Source organism: Kogia breviceps, chromosome 13 (assembly GCF_026419965.1).
Source record: "Kogia breviceps isolate mKogBre1 chromosome 13, mKogBre1 haplotype 1, whole genome shotgun sequence".
NCBI lineage: Eukaryota > Metazoa > Chordata > Mammalia > Artiodactyla > Physeteridae > Kogia > Kogia breviceps.
Genome location: NC_081322.1, coordinates 91,648,406 through 91,669,686, shown reverse-complemented (window position 1 = coordinate 91,669,686; position 21,281 = coordinate 91,648,406). Strand labels below are relative to the sequence as shown.

General features: G+C 44.8%; 1 protein-coding gene across 1 annotated transcript; it reads left to right on the top strand.

Annotated features, from left to right (window-relative positions):
• The first annotated feature begins 14,377 nt into the window (after positions 1 to 14,377).
• PDCD2 (programmed cell death 2) lies at positions 14,378 to 20,656 on the top strand. Its single transcript, XM_059083364.2, has 6 exons — positions 14,378 to 14,719; positions 15,297 to 15,539; positions 15,904 to 16,035; positions 17,364 to 17,467; positions 18,676 to 18,789; positions 20,050 to 20,656. The coding sequence occupies exons 1-6, from the start codon at positions 14,437 to 14,439 to the stop codon at positions 20,206 to 20,208; spliced, it is 1,035 nt and encodes a 344-aa protein (XP_058939347.1). The 5' UTR covers positions 14,378 to 14,436; the 3' UTR covers positions 20,209 to 20,656.
• Positions 20,657 to 21,281: the final 625 nt, after the last annotated feature.

Sequence of the window (21,281 nt, the reverse complement as noted above, 5' to 3'; positions counted from 1 at the left end):
ACCGACCGGGGGTGGGCAGGCGGGGAGCCCAGTCCTGGGTCATCCCTGAGGCTGACGAGGGGTGTGGAGCTGGGCGTGATGGCGGTGGGGCAGAGGGGCTGATCGCAGGACCCTGTGGAGACAGGGCACCCGAGGCAGCGGGGAAGGTGGAGACCGTGCCCGACGCAGGACGGAGACAACAGCAAGCGGCGCTGCAGACGCGGGATCGGGGCTGCTCCCTGCAGGGCGGCCCCCGAGCCCCGCACCGCTGGAAGCCCCGCGGCGTCCGGACAGAACCCCAGAGGATGGGGGGCCGGAGGGGCGGGAAGTTTGGAAAAGTCACCCCATCTCCACATGTCCTGCGGGAGGGGTCCCCGCTCCAGCCTCGTTCCCCACCTGGGGAGTCCGCACACTCAACAGCCGGTCGTGCACGGCTTGGAATTTGTCCAGAGGATGAAGGGGAAGTGGGGAAAGGAATGAAAAACAAGCTCTACGTGCTTGGACAGCACATGCCACTCTAATTTCCAGTCAGGAAGAGGAATTTCCCAAAGGCTCAGGCCGCCCCTGTAACCAGAATGGGGCTTGAAGCAATCCTGCCACTTGGTGGCCGGTTCCAGAAACAAGTTGAAGACAGGTGCTCAGGGGCACCGCGATCCGCAACGCCTGCAGGGGTGTAAATGACAACTCTCGGGGAAAACGTCTCGGGGTCAGTAACTGAAAAGGACTTGAAAACAAGGCAGAATTGCAGGAACCGGATTGCAAGAGGTAGATTGGACTCGCCGTTAAAGCACATGAAAGCTGCTCAACATTGCCTACGATTCAGTTGGCCAAAAAGGGCATACAGGTTGAAACCCATACGCCCCTGTGCCAACCAAACATGCGGGAAATACAAATCAACACTACAAAGATGTATCGCTTTGCCCAGTCAGAATGGCCATCCTCACAAAGCGTAAAAACAAGAAATGGAGGAGAGGACGCGGAGAAAAGGGAACCCTGCTACGCTGAAGGTGGGAATGTCAATTGCTAACAGCCACGCTGGAGAAGGTATGATGTTTCCTAAAAATTCTAAAAAATAGAGCTATAGGGACTTCCCTGGTGGCGCATTGGTTAAGAATCCAACTGCCAATGCACAAGGCACGGGTTCGAGCCCTGGTCCGGAAAGATAACACATGCCACGGAGCAACTAAGCCCGTGTGCCACAACTACTGAGCCTGTGCCCTAGAGCCCGTGAGCCACAACTACTGAGCCCGTGTGCCACAACTACTGAAGCCCGACGCCTAGAGCCCGTGCTCCACAAGAAGAGAAGCCACTGCAATGAGAAGCCCATGCACTTCAAAGAAGAGTAGCCCCAACTTGCTGCAACTAGAGAAACCCCGCACACAATAACAAAGACACAACCCAGGCAAAAAAAAGTTAATTAATTAATTTTTAAAAAAATAGAGCTACAGAGCATACGGCACTTCCACTCCTGGGTGTATATCTCGGGATAACCATAAATCCATAGGACACAGGCACTTCAACTATTGGCGCAGCCCTTTGCAGGAGCCTCGACTTGGAAACAATGTCCCTGGAAGGAAAAACTGGATAAAGAAAATATGGTACTTGTGTACAATGGAATATTACTCAGCCATGAAACGAATGAAATAAGGCCAGTTGCAACAACTCAGGTGGACTTAGGTACGATCATTCTAAGTGACATAAGTCAGACGCAAAAAGACACTTAGCATAAGATATCTCTTTTAGGTGGAATCTAAAAATGGCTACACATGAACTAAATTACAAATCAGAAACAGAGTCACACATTTAGAAAACAAACTTATGTTTGCTAAAGGGGAAAGGTGGGGTGGGGTGAGGCATAAACCAGACGGTTGAAATTAGCACAGATACCTTCCAAAGACCAAAGAGGTAATCGACAAGACCTACTCTATAGCTCAAAGAACTGGACTCAGCACACTCTAGTCACCAGAAAAGAATATATACGACTGGTAAGAATCTGAAAAAGAATTTATGGATGTCTCTCTGTAAGTGAATCAAGTGGATGTGCAGCAGCAAGAAAGCATTGAAAATCAGCTACAGCCCATTATAAAAATAAATTACAAAAAAAGACACAGAGAGAAACTTACAAAATTCGTTCAGGGGCTGTGATGCAACCTGCATTGACCCCATCTAGATCCACAGCTAGAAGGGACATAAGGCTGGACACTCATGGGGCTGAGAGTTTTGGTGAGGATGGGACAGCAAATGCAGCCCTTTTCGAGTAATACTGCCTGGTCCCCAATCCATGGGTCTCAAATCTTCAGGTGCAGGGGACCCTTCGTACAGCTAAAACATGCATGGGACACACAGAGGATGGTACACCATCGGTTTGGGAAGAGTTTGGAAAAGGCACCTCATCTCCTCATCTCCTAGTGCTCAGGCTCTGCCCACCAGCCTCTTTCCTAACAATCTCCCCACTTGGGGAATCAGCACCTACAATATCCTGTTTCGAACAGTTTCAAATTTGTCCAGAGGATGAAGAGGAAGGGGGGTAACCAATGAGAGAGCAGCCCTAGGTGTTTGCACAGGCACATATCACTCTAATTTCCAAACAGGAGGATGAATTGACCAAAGGCTCAGCTTGCCTCCGGAACCAGAATAGGGCTTGAAGAAATCCTGCTGTTTTGTGTCCAGTTCCCCAAAAAGCAAGTTAAAAAATGGAGCTCAGGGGCACTGCAATTCACAAACCTGCGGGGCTGTAAATGATACCTATCGTCAAAAAATATCTTGAGGGAAGTCAACGAAAAGGATTTGAAAGCAAGGCAGAATTGCAGGAAAGGGATTTCAACAGGTAGATTGGCCTCGCCCTTAAAGCACATGAAAAGCGGCTGAACTTCGCCAAGGATGCACTTGGCCAAATAGGGCATATGCGTTTTTCCTGAATATATTCAGGAAAAACGCATATGCCCTTTTTTGCCAAACAAAAAAGCAGACAGGTCTTCCCTGGTGGCGCAGTGGTTGAGAATCTGCCTGCTAATGCAGGGGACGCGAGTGCGAGCCCTCGTCTGGGAGGATCCCACATGCTGTGGAGCAACTAGACCCGTGAGCCACAACTACTGAGCCTGCGCGTCTGGAGCTTGTGCTCCGCAACTAGAGAGGCCGCGATAGTGAGAGGCCCGCACACCGCGATGAAGAGTGGCCCCCACTCGCCGCAACTAGAGAAAGCCCTCGCACAGAAACGAAGACCCAACACAGCCAAAAATTAATTAATTAATTTTTAAAATATATATTAAAAAATTTTTTTTTAAAGTGGACAATGCAAATCAACACTACAGGGGTATCACATCGCAGCCATGAGAAGGACCATCCTCACAAAGGGTGAAAACCACAAATGCAAGACAGGGCGTGGAGAAAAGCGAGCCCTGTTACGCTGAGCAGGGGAATGTAAATTGCCAATGGCCACTCCGGAGAAGTGTATTGTGTTTCCTAAAACATCTAATAAACAGAGCTACAGAGCATAGGGCACTTCCACTCATGGGCGTGTGTTTTGGAAAAACCAAAAATCGACAGGACACAGGCACCCCAACGTGTACTGCTGCTCTGTTTACAAGAGCCTCGACCTGGGTACAACTTAAATGTCCTTGGAAGGAAAATATGGATAAAGAAGATTTAGTACTTATGTACAATGAAATATTGCTCAGCCCTAAAATCAATGAAATAAGGCCAGTTGCAGCAACTCGGGGGGACTTAACTATGGTCACTGAGAGTGAAATAAGTCAGACAAAATGAATATTATCATAAGATGTCACTTATAGGGGGAAGCTAAAAATCGCCACACATGAACTGAATTACAAAACAGAACACAGTCACACATTTACAAAACACACTTATGGTTGCTAAAGGGGAAAGGTGAAGTGGGGTGACGCATAAACCAGGAGGTTGAAATTGGCACAGATACCGTTCCATAAACCAATACTGGAATCAACAAGACCTACTCATTTCTCAAAGAACTGGACTCAGCACACTCTATTCACAGGAAAAGAATATATCTGACTAGGAGAAACTGAAAAAGAATTTATTGATATCTCTCTGTAAGTGCATCAAGTGGATGTATAGAAGCAAGAAACAGCAATGAAAATCAGCTACAACCCATTATAAAAATTCATTTTTAAAAAAAGGGGGACTCTGGGAAGATGGCGGAAGAGTCAGACGCGGAGATCACCTTTCTCCCCACAGATACACCAGAATACATCTACACGTGGAACTTCTCCTACAGAACACCCACTGAAAGCTGGCAGAAGACCTCAGACTTTCCATAAGGCAAGAAACTCCCCACGTACCTGGGTGGGGCAAAAGAAAAAAGAATAAACAGAGACAAAGAATAGGGACGGGACCTGCACCAGTGGGAGGGAGCCGGGAAGGAGGAAAGGTTCCCACACACTAGAAGCCTCATCGCGGGCGGAGACTGCGGGTGGCGGAGGGGGGAAGCTTCAGCGCCGCGGAGGAGGGCGCAGCAACAGGGTGCGGAGGGCAGAGCGGAGAGATTCCCGCACAGAGGGTTGGTGCCGACCTGCACGCACCAGCCGGAGAGGCTCGTCTGCTCACCCGCCGGGGCGGGCGGGGGTGGGGGGTGGGGCTGGGAGCTGAGGCTCGGGCTTTGGAGGTCAGATCCCTGGGAGAGGCCTGGGGTTGGAGGCCTGAACGCAGCCTGAAGGGGTTAGTGCACCACGGCTGGCCGGGAGGGAATCCGGGAAAGAGTCTGGAGCTGCCGAAGAGGCAAGAGACCTTTTCTTCCCTCTTTGCTTCCTGGGGCGCGAGGAGAGGGGATTAAGCGCGCCGATTAAAGGAGCTCCAGACACGGGCGCGGAGCTGCCGAAGAGACAGGAGGCTTTTTCTTGCCTCTTGTTTCCTGGTGTGCTAGGAGAAGGGATTAAACGTGCCGCTTAAATGAGCTCCAGAGACGGGCGCGAGCTGCGGCTGTCACCGTGGACACCAGAGATGGGCATGAGACGCTAAGGCCGCTGCTGCCGCCGCCACCAAGAAGCCTGTGTGCAAGCACAGGTCACTCTCCACACCGCCCCTCCCGGGAGCCTGTGCAGCTCGCCACTGCCAGGGTCCCATGATCCAGGGACAACTTCCCCGGGAGAACGCACGGCACGCCTCGGGCTGGTGCAACGTCACGCCGGCCTCTGCCGCCGCGGGCTCGCCCCACATCCGTACCCCTCCCCCCCCCGCCTGAGCCAGAGCCCCCAAATCAGCTGTTCCTTTAACCCCGTCCTGTATGAGCAAAGGGCAGACACCCTCCGGCGACCTACGCGCAGAGGCGGGGCCAAGTCCAAAACTGAACCCCAGCAGCTGTGCGAACAAAGAGGAGAGGGGGAGGTCTCTCCCAGCAGCCTCAGAAGCAGCGGATTAAATCTCCACCACCAACTTGAAGTGCCCTGCAGCTGTGGAAAACCTGAATAGACAGTGAATCATCCCAAGTTGAGGAGGTGGACTTTGGGAGAAAGATATATTATTATTTTCCCCTTTTTCTCTTTTTGTGAGTGTATATGTGTGTGCTGCTGTGTGAGATTTTGTCTGTATAGCTTTGCTTTCACCAATTGTCCTAGGGTTCTGACCGTCCCGAGTGTTTTTTACTTTAAAAATTTTTTCTTCTTAATATTTTTTTATTTTAATAACTTTATTTTATCCTACTTTACTTTATCTTCTTTCTTTCTACCTTTCTTCCTTCCTTTCCTCCTTCCTTCCTTTCTTCCTTCCTTCCTTGCTTCCTTCCTTCCTTTCTTCCTTCCTTCCTTCCTTTCCTCCTTCCTTCCTTCCTTTCCTCCTTCCTTCCTTCCTTCCTTTCTATTTTTTCTCTTTTTTATTCTAAACCGTGTGGATTAAAGGCTCTTGGTGCTCCAGCCAGGCATCAGGGCTGTGTCTCTGAGCTGGGAGAACCAACTTCAGGACACTGGTCCATAAGAGATCTCCCAGCTCCACGTAATATCAAATGGTGAAAATCTCCCAGAGATCTCCATCTCAACACCAAGACCAAGCTTCACTCAACGACCAGTAAGCTACAATGCTGGACAACCTATGCCCAACAACTAGCAAGACAGGACCACAGCACCATCCATTAGCAGAGAGGCTGCCTAAAACCATAATAAGGCTACAGACACCCCAAAACACACCACCAGACGTGGACCTGCCCACCAGTAAGACAAGATCCACCTTCATCCACCAGAACACAGGCACTAATCCCCTCAACCAGGAAACCTACTCAACCCACTGAACCAACCTTAGCCACTGGGGACAGACACCAAAAACAACGGGAACTACGAACCTGCAACCTGCAAAAAGGAGACCCCAAACACAGGAAGATAAGCAAAATGAAAAGACAGAAAAACACACAGCAGATGAAGGAGCAAGGTAAAAACCCACCAGACATAACAAATGAAGAGGAAATAGGCAGTCTACCTGAAAAAGTATTCAGAATAATGATAGTAAAGATGATCCCAAATCTTGGAAATACAATAGACAAAATGCAAGAAACATTTAACAAGGACCTAGAAGAACTAAAGATGAAGCAAGCAATGATGAACAACACAATAAATGAAATTAAAAATACTCTAGATGGGATCAATAGCAGAATAGCTGAGGCAGAAGGACGGATAAGTGACCTGGAAGATAAAATAATGGAAATAACTACTGAAGAGCAAAATATAGAAAAAATAATGAAAATAACTGAGGACAGTCTCAGAGACCTCTGGGACAATATTAAATGCACCAACATTCGAATTATAGGGGTCCCAGAAGAAGAAGAGAAAAAGAAAGGGACTGAGAAAATATTTGAAGAGATTATAGTTGAAAACTTCCCTAATATGGGAAAGGAAATAGTCATTCAAGTCCAGGAAGCACAGAGACTCCCATACAGGATAAATCCAAGGAGAAACACGCCAAGACACATATTAATCAAACTGTCAAAAATTAAATACAAAGAAAACATATTAAAAGCAGCAAGGGAAAAACAACAAATAACACACAAGGGAATCCACATAAGGTTAACAGCTGATCTTTCAGCAGAAACTCTGCAAGCCAGAAGGGAGTGGCAGGACATATTTAAAGTGATGAAGGAGAAAAACCTACAACCAAGATTACTCTACCCAGCAAGGATCTCATTCAGATTTGATGGAGAAATTAAAACCTCTACAGACAAGCAAAAGCTGAGAGAGTTCAGCACCACCAAACCAGCTTTACAACAAATGCTAAAGGAACTTCTCTAGGCAAGAAACACAAGAGAAGGAAAAGACCTACAAGAACAAACTTGAAACAATTAAGTAAATGGTAATAGGAACATACATATCGATAATTACCTTAAATGTAAATGGATTAAATGTTCCCACCAAAAGACACAGACTGGCTGAATGGATACAAAAACAAGACCCATATATATGCTGTCTACAAGAGACCCACTTCAGACCTAGGGACACATACAGACTGAAAGTGAGGGGATGGAAAAAGATATTCCATGCAAATGGAAATCAGAAGAAAGCTGGAGTAGCAATTCTCACATCAGACAAAATAGACTTTAAAATAAAGACCATAACAAGAGACAAAGAAGGACACTATATAATGATCAAGGGATCAATCCATGAAGAAGATATAACAATTGTAAATATTTATGCACCCAACATAGGAGCACCTCAATACATAAGGCAAATACTAACAGCCACAAAAGGGGAAATCGACAGTAACACAATCATAGTAGGGGATTTTAACACCCCACTTTCACCAATGGACAGATCATCCAAAATGAAAATAAATAAGGAAACACAAGTTTTAAAAGATACATTAAACAAGATGGACTTAATTGATATTTATAGGACATTCCATCCAAAATCAACAGGATACACATTTCCCTCAAGTGCTCATGGAACATTCTCCAGGATAGATCATATCTTGGGTCACAAATCTAGCCTTGGTAAATTTAAGAAAATTGAAATCATATCAAGTATCTTTTCTGACCACAACGCTATGAGATTAGGTATCAATTACAGGAAAAGATCTGTAAAAAATACAAACACATGGAGGCTAAACAATACACTACTTAATAACGAAGTGATCACTGAAGAAATCAAAGAGGAAATCAAAAAATACTTAGGAACAAATGACAATGGAGACATGACGACCCAAAACCTATGGGATGCAGCAAAAGCAGTCCTAAGAGGGAAGTTTATAGCAATACAATCCTACCTTAAGAAACAGGAAACATCTTGAATAAACAACCTAACCTTGCAACTAAAGCAATTAGAGAAAGAAGAACAAAAAACCCTCAAATTTAGCAGAAGGAAAGAAATCATAAAGATCAGATCAGAAATAAATGAAAAAGAAATGAAGGAAACGATAGCAAAGATCAATAAAACTAAAATCTGGTTCTTTGAGAAGATAAACAAAATTGATAAACCGTTAGCCAGACTCATCAAGAAAAAAGGGAGAAGACTCAAATCAATAGAATTAGAAATGAAAAAGGAAAAGTAACAACTGACACTGCAGAAATACAAAAGGTTATGAGAGATTACTACAAGCAACTCTATGCCAATAAAATGGACAATCTGGAAGAAATGGACAAATTCTTAGAAATGCACAACCTGCCGAGACTGAACCAGGAAGAAGTAGAAAATATGAACAGACCAATCACAAGCACTGAAATTGAAACTGTGATTAAAAATCTTCCAACAAACAAAAGCCCAGGACCAGATGGCTTCACAGGCGAATTCTATCAAACATTTAGAGAAGAGCTAACACCTATCCTTCTCAAACTCTTCCAAAAGATAGCAGAGGGAGGAACACTCCCAAACTCATTCTATGAGGCCACGATCACCCTGATACCAAAACCAGACAGAGACGTCACAAAGAAAGAAAACTACAGGCCAATATCACTGATGAACATAGATGCAAAAATCCTCAACAAAATACTAGCAAACAGAATCCAACAGCACATTAAAAGGATCATACACCATGATCAAGTGGGATTTATTCCAGGAATGCAAGGATTCATCAATATATGCAAATCAATCAATGTGATACACCATATCAACAAACTGAAGGAGAAAAACCATATGATCGTCTCAATAGATGCAGAGAAAGCTTTCTACAAAATTCAACACCCATTTATGATAAAAACCCTCCAGAAAGTAGGCATAGAGGAAACTTACCTCAACATAATGAACGCCATATATGACAAACCAACAGCCAACATCGTTCTCAATGGTGAAAAACTGAAACCATTTCCACTAAGATCAGGAACAAGACAAGGTTGCCCACTCTCACCACTCTTATTCAACATAGTTTTGGAAGTTCTAGCCACAGCAATCAGAGAATAAAAAGAAATAAAAGGAATCCAAATTGGAAAAGAAGAAGTAAAGCTGTCACTGTTTGCAGATGACATGATACTATACATAGAGAATCCTAAGGATGCTACCAGAAAACTACTAGAGCTAATCAATGAATTTGGTAAAGTAGCAGGATAGAAAATTAATGCACAGAAATCTCTGGCATTCTTACACACTAATGATGAAAAATCTGAGAGTGAAATTAAGAAAACACTCCCATTTACCACTGCAACAAAAAGAATAAAATATCTAGGAATAAACCTACCTAAGGAGACAAAAGACCTGTATGCAGAAAATTATAAGACACTGATGAAAGAAATTAAAGATGATACAAATAGATGGAGAGCTATACCATGTTCTTGGATTGGAAGAATCAACATTGTGAAAATGACTCTACTTCCCAAAGCAATCTACAGATTCAATGCAATCCCTATCAAACTACCATTGGCATTTTTTTACAGAACTAGAACAAAAAATTTCACAATTTGTATGGAAACACAAAAGGCCCCGAATAGCCAAAGCAATCTTGAGAATGAAAAATGGAGCTGGAGGAATCAGGCTCCCTGACTTCAGACTATACTACAAAGCTACAGTAATCAAGACAGTATGGTACTGGCACAGAAACAGAAATATAGATCAATGGAACAGGATAGAAAGCCCAGAGATAAACCCACACACATATGGTCACCTTATCTTTGATAAAGGAGGCAAGAATATACAGTGGAGAAAAGATAGCCTCTTCAATAAGTGGTTCTGGGAAAACTGGACAGGTACATGTAAAAGTATGACATTAGAACACTCCCTAACACCATACACAAAAATAAACTCAAAATGGGTTAAAGACCTAAATGTAAGGCCAGACACTATCAAACTCTTAGAGGAAAACATAGGCAGAACACTCTATGACATAAATCACAGCAAGATCCTTTTTGACCCACCTCCTAGAGAAATGGAAATAAAAACAAAAATAAACAAATGGGGCCTAATGAAACTTAAGAGCTTTTGCACAGCAAAGGATACCATAAACAAGACCAAAAGACAATCCTCAGAATGGGAGAAAATAGTTGCAAATGAAGCAACTGAAAAAGGATTAATCTCCAAAATTTATAAGCAACTCATGCAGCTCAATAACAAAAAAACAAACAACCCAATCCAAAAATGGCCAGAAGATCTAAATAGACATTTCTCCAAAGAAGATATACAGATTGCCAACAAACACATGAAAGAATGCTCAACATCATTAATCATTAGAGAAATGCAAATCAAAACTACAATGAGCTATCATCTCACACCGGTCAGAATGGCCATCATAAAAAAAATCTAGAAACAATAAATGCTGCACACTCTTCCACTGCTGGTGGGAATGTAAATTGATACAGCCACTATGAAGAACAGTATGGAGGTTCCTTAAAAAACTACAAATAGAACTACCATACGGCCCAGCAATCCCACTACTGGGCATGTACCCTGAGAAAACCATAATTCAAAAAGAGTCATGTACCAAAATGTTCACTGCAGCTCTATTTACAATAGACAGGACATGGAAGCAACCTAAATGTCCATCAACAGATGAATGGATAAAGAAGATGTGGCACATATATACAATGGAATATTACTCAGCCATAAAAAGAAATGAAACTGAGTTATTTGTAGTGAGGTGGATTGACATGGAGTCTGTCATACAGAGTGAAATAAGTCAGAAGGAGAAAAACAAATACCGTATGCTAACACATATATATGGAATCTAAGAAAAAGAAGAGACTAGGGGTAGGATGGGAATAAAACACAGACCTACTAGAGCATGGTCTTGAGGATATGGGGAGGGGAAAGGGGACGAAGTGAGAGAGTGGCATGGACATATATACACTACCAAACGTAGGGTGGATAGCTAGTGGGAAGCAGCCGCATAGCACAGGGAGATCAGCTGGGTGCTTTGTGACCACCTAGAGGGGTGCGATAGGGAGGGAGGGAGACGCAAGAGGGAAGAGATATGGGAACACATGTATATGTATAACTGATTCACTTTGTTGTAAAGCAGAAACTAACACACCATTGTAAAGCAATTATACTCCAATAAAGATGTTAAAAATAAATAAATAAATAAATAAATAAATAAATAAAATAAATATATATATATGTATATATATATATATATATATATACTGGAAAGAGCTGTTCTTTATATTGTGAGCATTTTTAAACCAATATAGACATCAAATAATTATTTGCATATGGAATTATAAAATTTTGACAATTGTAGATATGTAAATGTGCTGTGTTTCAGAAAGTATCTGAACAAATGCTAAACCCTTTAATATCTATTTGAAAAACACATGAGATTTGAAATAGTCCACCATTCATTCTTATGCTTAGGAAGGAGATGCCCTATTTTAAACTGATTTCAATGTATCTCTTAAACCAAGTGCTCCCGTAACCCAGATTCAAATACCGAGTGAGTTTGAAGGGAAGAGAACTCACAGGGCCCAGAAAGATCACAGGGAGGGTAACCTCACTCCATCCCCACTTATAAGAGCAGGGCTTCCCCACATGCACATTTTCCTGCAAGCTGTAGGGTAAAATCCACCCTTGGGCTGTGGGAGCTCACAGCTCTCTGCTCAGGCAGGGCTGAAGTCTCTGAGGAAGGCAGAGCTGTGGTCTAGAAGAAGATGCAGCTGTGGGGTCTTTTCCTCTGCCTGGTGACAGGTCCGCAAGGTGAGTGTCTCAGGTTCAGGGCACGGGTCTATGGGGATGTTTGTGGTTGCAGGTGACTAAGAGGGACTGATTCTCCTTTTTCCCAGGTGTAATGTCTGACCTGACACTGCAGGAGTCTGGCCCAGGACTGGTGAAACCCTCACAGACCCTGTCCCTCACCTGTGCTGTCTCCAGGGGCTCTGTAACCAGCAGTTACTACTGGAATTGGATCTGCCCGCGCCCTGGGAAAGGGTTGGAGTGGATGGGGTACTGGACAGGGAGTACAAGCTAAAACACTGCTTTCCAAGGCTGCATCTCCACCCCTGCTGACATGTCCAAGAGCCAGTTCTCCCTGCAGCTGAGCTCTGTGACCACCGAGGACACAGACGTGTATTACTGTGCAAGAGGCAGTGAGAGGAAGTCAGTGTGGGCCCGGACACAGACCTCCCTGCAGGGAGGCAGGAGGGGCTGGGCTGCATGGGGAGCTCAGAGACTAGGCCCAGGAGCCGGCGCACAGGGTGGCCGGGAAGGGGCTTTCGCTCGAGATCGAGAATTACCTCTCCACCGCGTTCAGTCGTCCCAAGGGACATTTCATGTTTTTCCTTTCTCTGAATTCTCATATTCTCAGTGCAGCCAACAAAGAAGAAAGTTACACTGTCTATTTGCAGATGGGATATCATCAGTCACTAGGGATCTGTCCATCAAGTTCCTATATCTTATTTATTTTTCTTGACAGAGAGAACATCTAGAGGACTCTCAGCTTCCCTGTGATTGGAAAACATTTCCACAAAGGGAGGTACCAGCACATTTCATCAACCCGGTGTCCAAACCCAACTTCGACCCCCTCACGCACAGGTGACCCACGTGTAGTCCCTCCTGTCAGACAGGCATATATGACCTCAGGGGGTTATGATCAGTGTACCCCCAAGACCTCTGTCCACAGGGTCTCTCTCCCCCCAGGATATGTTAACGTCCTGCTTCTGATTTACTGGGGTGGATGTTGAACCCACCCCAACATAACCCTCTGCCTCTACCTTTTAAATTCTCGCTCTTCCTGTCCTAGACCCTGAGCACCACGGGGTTAGGGTTAGGGTTTGGGTTAGGGTTACAGTTACGGTTACGGTTAGGGTTTAAAGAAAAGCACACAAGATCTCAGAAAACCAAGTAGCCTTTCCCTCTGTGAGGGGAATTTACGAGGTAAATCTCCATTTGAAAGGGTGTCTCCCTCTGTGTACCAAGAATAGGGTAACTGAAGCTCAAGAAACTTTTACCTATGGCGAAGGCCTGGACTTAAATCTACATAACAAACGTACCCTTGTTTACTATGCACTGCCCGATGACCTCCTTTAACTGGCTTCCCCCCTCTCCCAACACCTTTTATTTTTTAACTGAAGATGGTATATAAGGGGGATTAGGTCATTTCCTGAGTTAGTTTTCCTGGTGTTGACCTGAAACAAACAGACAGCCAGATATTTCTCCAGCAAATATGGGTTTATTCTCAGGATCAGGAGAAAATCACAACTTGGAGGTCTGCAACTACAGCAAGGCACATGAGCCTCCCCATGAGTCAAGGGAACGTAAACACCTCTGTAAAAAGGCACTGCAAAGGCTATAGCAAACAGAGTACACAACCTTTTATTGGCTAAGTCCTTGAGTCCTGGCTCAGTCCTTTCCTGAGGCCAGGAAATGAGTCTTTCTTCTTACTGTGGGGCTCCGCAATTGTGGTAACGCATGAGAGCTCTCCGTTCTGGTCTCCCAGTCCTATTTAATTGAGGTTTCTGCTTATTGATTTTTACAACACTAACCCCTAACTCTTAGCCCTTGGCCCAATCCCTAAACCCTAACCTAACTCCTAACCCTAACTCTAGGCCCTAACCCCTAAACTTATCCCTTCCCCACCATCCTAAACCCTCTCCCTAACTGCACCCTTCATGCCACCCTCCGTCCCTTTCCCGGACCAACTGGGCCAATGACATTTCTGAATGCTTCAGCATTTCCACCCTGCCTCTCCAGGCCACCCTACAGCCCCGCCTCCAAGGCTCAGGAGGCGACTGGGGTCGTTCGCCCCTAGGTGAACGGATGTGTGCTCCCAGACCTAGAGCGCTCAGCAGTGTCTGCAGGACGTGCCCAGGACGTCAGGAAGTCAGAGAGCCCGCGCTCCGCTGCACTTGGCTCACGTCAACGCCCTCCAAGACCTCCACGAGACCCCCGGCGATTCTAGCGGCTTCGCGCCCCTGCCCCAGCAACCAATCGGAAGTCAGGGACAACGAAGCGGGCCCACGCCGGGCCTCCCCATGGCCCCGCCCCCTCTCCACTGCCGTCCAATCGCTTCTGGCCCGCCCCTCCGCGCTTCCGCTCCGACTTCCGCTTTCGGCGCCGGGGCGGCAGTTTGAGGGACCTGCTACCTGCGCCCATGGCAGCCGCGAGCGTTGGGCTGGTTGAGCTGGGTTTCGTGGAGGCGGCGCCGGCGTGGCGGCTGCGCAGCGAGCAGTTCCCCAGCAAGGTGGGCGGCCGGCCGGCGTGGCTCGGCGCAGCCGGGCTGCCGGGGCCCGCAGGGCTGGCCTGCGCGCTGTGCGGCCGCCCACTGGCCTTCCTGCTGCAGCTGTACGCGCCGCTTCCGGGCCGCGCCGACGCCTTCCACCGCGGTCTCTTCCTTTTCTGCTGCCGAACGCCACCTTGCTGCGCCGGCCTACGCGGTGAGCGGCCCGGGCCCCGGGTAGCGCGTGCGCGGTAAGCAGCCTGCGGCCGCCATCACGCGTGCGCGGCCTTACTGGCGGTCAGGGCACAGAAACTGTGCAGCCTCCTCTGCGACCCCGCCGCGGGCCTCTCCCCTATACCCAGCGAGCGTTTCCCGGGGTCGGGGGGGCGTTCCAAGGGCTCGCGCCTTCTTCGCCCCCAGCTTTCTGTTAATCAGTAGGTAGGAGGTGTGGTACATTACGTTCAGATGATAGAACCTGTAATTTTTCGGAAACCTGGGTTCCAACACGTTTCTCATATGTATGTAGTCTGACTTAATGTTACTTTTGTTACTAACTTGAACAAACTCAAAGAGCCTACTTAGTTGTATGGACTTTTAAAAGTTTCTCGTTTTCACTCTTATTTTTTTCTTCCTTTCCAGAAAATAAGCTCTTTGAAAGCAAAATCTTTCTTCTATTTTTCTTTTTTTAAAAATGACTGTCTTTTCAGTCCTGTGTGGAGTGAAGGCTCAAATATTTGAATGGCTATGTTGTTTTACTTAAAACATGTATAACGTTTCTCCTTCTCTCTCCTTAGTTTTTAGAAATCAGTTGCCCAGGAGAAATGACTTCTACGCCTATGAGCCACCTTCTGAGGATCCTCCGCCAGAGACAGGAGAATCCGTGTGCCTGCAGCTCAAGTCTGGTGCTCATCTCTGCAGAGTTTGTGGCTGTTTAGGCCCCAAAACATGCTCCAGGTGTCACAAGGCACATTACTGCAGTAAGGAGCATCAGACTCTGGACTGGAGATTGGGACATAAGCAGGCTTGTACACAAGTAGGTCAGTCAATTCTGTTTTAATTTTTAAATCTCAGCTCAGTTTCATAGTGTCTGTCAGGCCAAATCTTTCATTTTGAGGATAAACGTTAACATTAGAAAAGGTGTAATACTTTTCAAAGTTTTGGTTAACTAGTGACCTAAACACCTTTATGAAGAAGGAGCTGTGAGGTCTTGCTCACTCACGTCCCAGCCTAGCTTTGGTGTAGTCATTTAATTTATGAGCCATAATCTAAAATGCTGGAGCTACACATGTTAATTACTAGGGAAAACTGTTATGACATGGAATACACTTCAGATATAGGAAATTATTTGACCTTCCAAACTAAATGATTACTAATGATGCTAGTTACCTTACTTTGTTTCAGGTGATTTGGACAGTACAGTTCCAGACCACAGCTTCCTTTTTCCAGAATTTGAAATTGTAATAGAAACGGAAGATGAGATTATGCCTGAAGTTGTGGAAAAAGATGATGAATCAGAGATTATAGGTAGCATGGGTAAGGAATCAGTTTCAAAACTCATTCATTAAATATACACTACTATGTATAAAATAGGTAACTAATGAGAACCTACTGTATAGCATAGGGAACTCTACTCAGTGCTCCGTGGTGATCTAAATAGGAAGGAAATCTTAAAAAGGGGATATATGTATAAGAAAAAAGGAAAAAGGTGGGGGGAAGAATAGTGAATCTACTTGAAGCAGAGAGAAAGTAGAGGGTCAAGTGTCCCAACATTCCAGCCTCAAGGGACATGTTCTCACCGATTTCAGGGGACACTGAGGACCTGCCATGGAAACCTAGGGGTTAGAGAACGAATTTGGAGACACCTGTCTTAGGTCATTGCTAAGACAAAAAACGTTTTTAACTAACATATGAGAAGATTCAGTGCCGGATGTTTAAAAGCACCTAGGGAGAGGGGTGCCCTGTTTGTTGGTGGGTAGTAGTGTTAGAGAGTGTGCTTTGGGGAAGAATTCACTGATGAAGGAGTCCGATAGAAAATCCAGTGCTTACTCTGCACCACGGGCTTCTGTGCACGATCTTACTAAAATCTTGACATCAGAACAGTATGTTAGAAACTCTGCCCCATTTTGCAGTGAGGTTCTGGGTATAACTTGTTTGGTTGTATAACTGACTAAAGTTGTTAAGTTCTAGAACTGAAGTTTGAGCTCACATCTTATTGACTCCAAAACTTCAGCTCTTCACCACCACAAAATGTAGATTTCAGAATGTAAATTAAATTTTAGATTAGAATGTCAGCTTACTGGCTTACAGTTCACATTCAGGGTATCAAGTATCTTCTGAGTTACAAAGACTCGATCCTGTTGGGGATGGCGGTGTCTCCGGTGGCTGAGATTCTAGAGATGAGTGTGAAGGAGTGAGCTGGCACGGTTAGGGCATGTGATAACTGAATGAGTGTAAGGGCAAGGAGAGATGAAACATGAAGAGATTTGAAATAAGAGTCCAGATGGGTGAAGGACACTAGTGATACGCCGGGCTCATGTTTTTGGGGTGCCCTTTCGTGTGCTGGGCACAGCAGTCCTCAGACTGGGACTTGGGGTCTGTTCTTCTAATGTGGAGTTTTAAAGAGAAGCTCTTACTAGGAGCCAGCATAGTAATAATTCTTCATGGATTACCTACAAAGTCAGATGGTCTTAAAGCACAAACATTAATGAATTAAAATAGGAAAGTCTGTGGAGACATCTGGCTTTCACTGTCTGATTTAACACGAAGTTGGTTGTTTAAAACTGGCCTCCCGCAGCATGTGTTTATTGTCAGAACATGGAGATTACTCCTGTTGCATAATAGTTATGTTGATAATTTTTTAGGTGAAGCACCTGAGGAAGAATTGGATTCCATGGCAAAACATGAATCTAGGGAAGATAGAATTTTCGAGGAGTTTAAAACCAAAATATCCCTTGAACCAGAACAGGTAAAATAGAATTCATATACATCTCCTTCTGTTCTTTTCAGGTGGTGTTGTAAGGGTATAAACCCTGAGTTAGGGAATTCCCTGGCAATCCAGTGGTTGGGACTCTGCACTTCCATTGCTGGGGGCCCAGGTTCCATCCCTGGTTGGGGAACTGAGAAACCAGCCTGCCACATTAGCACAAAGACCACTGTGGTTTTGTGAAAAGAATAATGGGTTTTGCTGTTATGAAGAATTCTGGCTTCTTGAATTACATATTGACCTTCTGATGTAATTGTATCTACAGTGTGGGGAAAAAAAGAGTGGTTTTGAGGATTAAGGTAGATCATAGACTCACAGTAAGTATTCAGCAAATGTTTCCCTTTGCCTCTTTTCTTCTATAAACTTTATTCCCCTTAACTTCCCTCACCATAAATATAAATCACTAAAGAAGACAGCTAAATTCCCATAAGCCAGTCGCTAGAGCAAATAAATATCCAGGGGCTTATAGGAAGAGTAAGTCAGTCTAGGTCCTAAATACTGAGAAGGTAGTTTTTAGCAATGTATATGCTTTTAACAAGAAATATTGAGGAAAGTCACTCATTTGTTATATAAGATGTTGTTATAACAAAATTTACTTGTTTTATTTATCTAAACACTGTGGCTCCTTTGGTATTTGTTCCTTTAAAGATTGTAAACTAAGGTTCCTTATATCTGTGAAGGTGAGAGCACAAACCCTGGGCTGCAGTTTAGATCGACAACCTGGTAACGGGGAAATAGGGTCACTGTTCGTCTCTTCACAAAATAGCCATAGGATTCAGATTCTGACCATACTGACACCTAAGAAAAATAATTTGGATATCCTGAATCAGATAAGCTGGAACAGTCCCTTTGATCGGGGTCCCCAGACCCTGGGCCGAGGCCGTACCGTGAAGCTTCATCTGCCACCCGCCATCGCTCGCAGTAACGCCAGAACCGCCCCCCTCCCCCCTCCCTGTCCGTGGAAAAATTGTCTTCTGTGAAACGAAGCCGGCCCCTGGTGCCAGAAGGTTGGGCACCGCTGCCTTCGATGACAACGAGAACGGTGTTGATGGTGCCCAGTGGAGGGGCGCAGGGGGACAGACAGTGCAGTGGTTTTCAGATGAGCGTTTCGAGCATGTGCAGAGCTTCTCCAGATGATCCCCAGGTCACAGGAGATGCTGGCGATTTAAGCTGATCCTGACTGATTTTAGATTCTCAGGTACGGCAGAGGAGTGGCCCCCATCTGGGTCTCTGGTGAAAAGGTCCCCCGAGAGACGGATATTCCAGATTGCCCCTGTGGAGCCAAGAGAGTATTTGAATTCCAGGTATGGCCTTTTACATAAGCACGACTTTAGTGTGTAATTACCCTGATTTATAATTTTAAGCGTTGAAAATCCTTGCCAAAGTGACATGGGTATGGGTCCCTGTGGTATTATGGAAGGTTCCCTATAATGAAGGTTATCAGTTTCCTGCCCCACCTTAGGGCTTGTTGCAAGGAGGGAATTATCTTTTACCGGTTATCTGGTAGTTACTTCTATCTTCAGATAGCATGCTTTTTCTGAGATTTCTCAGTCTACTCGTTTCTTAGACATTGTCTGTTGGCTGACTTCTGCAGTAGTGAGGATTTAAATGTAGTCACTCACACCATCTAGACCATCGCCCACTTAGCACTGTGGTTAGGGTCAGGGTCAATATTATTTTGGTGCCTCTACTGTTACCTTTATAATTTAAAATAATACACCTTTTTTATAATCTTTGACTCTGTCCTTTGTGAGAGTATTTCAGAACGCTTACTCTGTTGAGTCCTGGTTTGTAGATTTGTTAGAACAAATGAATGTAATCATTAAGGTAAAACTTTTTCCCCCCCCCGAAAGAAGTTAGCATCAAAATCCGTTTGGGTTGGGCGGAAATGCTCTTGAATTGTGGATTCACTAACCTTATAAAGTGATATTTGTTTCTTAGGATAAAAAAAGGATTTTTGAGGACTGATCCAAAACGGATTGGTTCTTACTGCCAGAGCTCTGACTGACGCCCAAGATGAGCTGACGGTGGTTGTATAAAGGAATTTGATAACAGTAGTGGCAGCGCTGGCTCATACTCTTTCCCATGAGACCATGGACTCCTAAGACCCATTTCTAGTCTATACAAATACATCAATAGATTTCCTTTTTGTATTCTACTAGGTGTTTCTTCAGAGTCATAGTAACAGCATCTGCTATTCAGGTTGTAAATAACCCAAAATAAAAGTTGCCCAAATAGAAGGCTTATCCCTACTTTGTGGCATATTATTAATGAAAAAAAAAATTAGGTTAACAACCAGGTCAAGTAGATCAGCTGATCTTATTATACATAGGAACTTCTTTCTCAGCTGAAAAAGACAGACACCAAATAGAGAGGGACTTTAAAGAAACACAGAGTTGCAAAGTAGTTTTCAGTTGTTAAGTATGTTGACGCCGTAGTGTCTGTGCTCTCGCTGTGGAATGTGGAGACGGAGAGCCCAGGGCCCCTGGTAGGTCGGGCCTGTCGGAATCAGACTGTGCCCCTCACCACCAAGGAGCGCTCTGACTGGGTCATCCTTCTCCCAGGTCATGCCTCATCTGCTCAACTACCTGAAGGCCGACAGACTGGGCAGGAGTGTCGACTGGGGTGTCCTGGCCATCTTCACCTGTGCTGAAAGCTGTGGCCTGGGCACTGGCTACACAGAGGAATTTGTCTGGAAGCAAGATATAACAGATGCCACCTAAAGACAATGGTGTAAAGCCTTAAAATATTCATCATCTCTTGGACCTTCCAATTCCATTTCTAGGACTTGATCCTAAGGAAATAATTATACCAGAGATACACAAAGATGTTGTTTTAGGTGTTGTTTACATTGTTGAAATATTAGACAGAAATGTCCAGTGGCAGGGAATTAAGTAAATTATGGTGTATCTGTCCAGCAGGAGGCTACACAGTCTTAATGATACAGACTTATATGCACATCAAGTAAGATAAAGATGCCAAGGTACCATTATAGATGGTATTCATAGTATACTATTTTTGTAAAAATACTTATACATGTGTAGTACACCAAAGATATCTGGAATGATATGCACTAGATGTGAACTGGTTAACTTAACAGTGACTAAGTGACGTGATCTTTTTACTTATATGTATATTTCTTTCTATAATAAAAATGGGTTATGTGCCTAATTAAGTCAAACCATCACTCAGAGCATTTCCCCCCTAAAATTTGCAAAGTTAAAACAAGGAGAAAAATATTTGGGTAAAACCCCAAGAGACTTCCTGAGTTCAAAGAGAAGCTCTACTTCAAAACTGACCTTGGATGTATAACTGATTTAGTTTGTTGTAGAGGGAAAACTAACACACTATTGTAAAACAATTATACTCCAATAAAGATGTTAAAAAAAACCCAAAAACAAACAAACAAAAAAAACTGACCTTGGGGGGCTTCCCTGGTGGTGCAGTGGTCAAGAATCCGCCTGCCAATGCAGGGGACACGGGTTCAATCCCTGGTCCGGGAAGATCCCATATGCCGCGGAGCAACTAAGCCCGTGCGCTGCAAGTACTGAGCCTGTGCTCTAGAACCCGCAAGCCGTAACCTGAGCCTGCGAGCTACAACTACTGAAGCCTGCGCGCCTAGACTCTGTTCCGCAATGAGAAGCCCGCACACTGCAACAAAGAGTAGCCCCCGGTCGCCACAACTAGAGAAAGCCCGCACACAGCAACGATGACCCAAGACAGTCAAAAATAAATAAATAAAATTCTAAAAAACAAAAATATTTTTAAAAAAAACAGAAACTGACCTGGGTCAGCC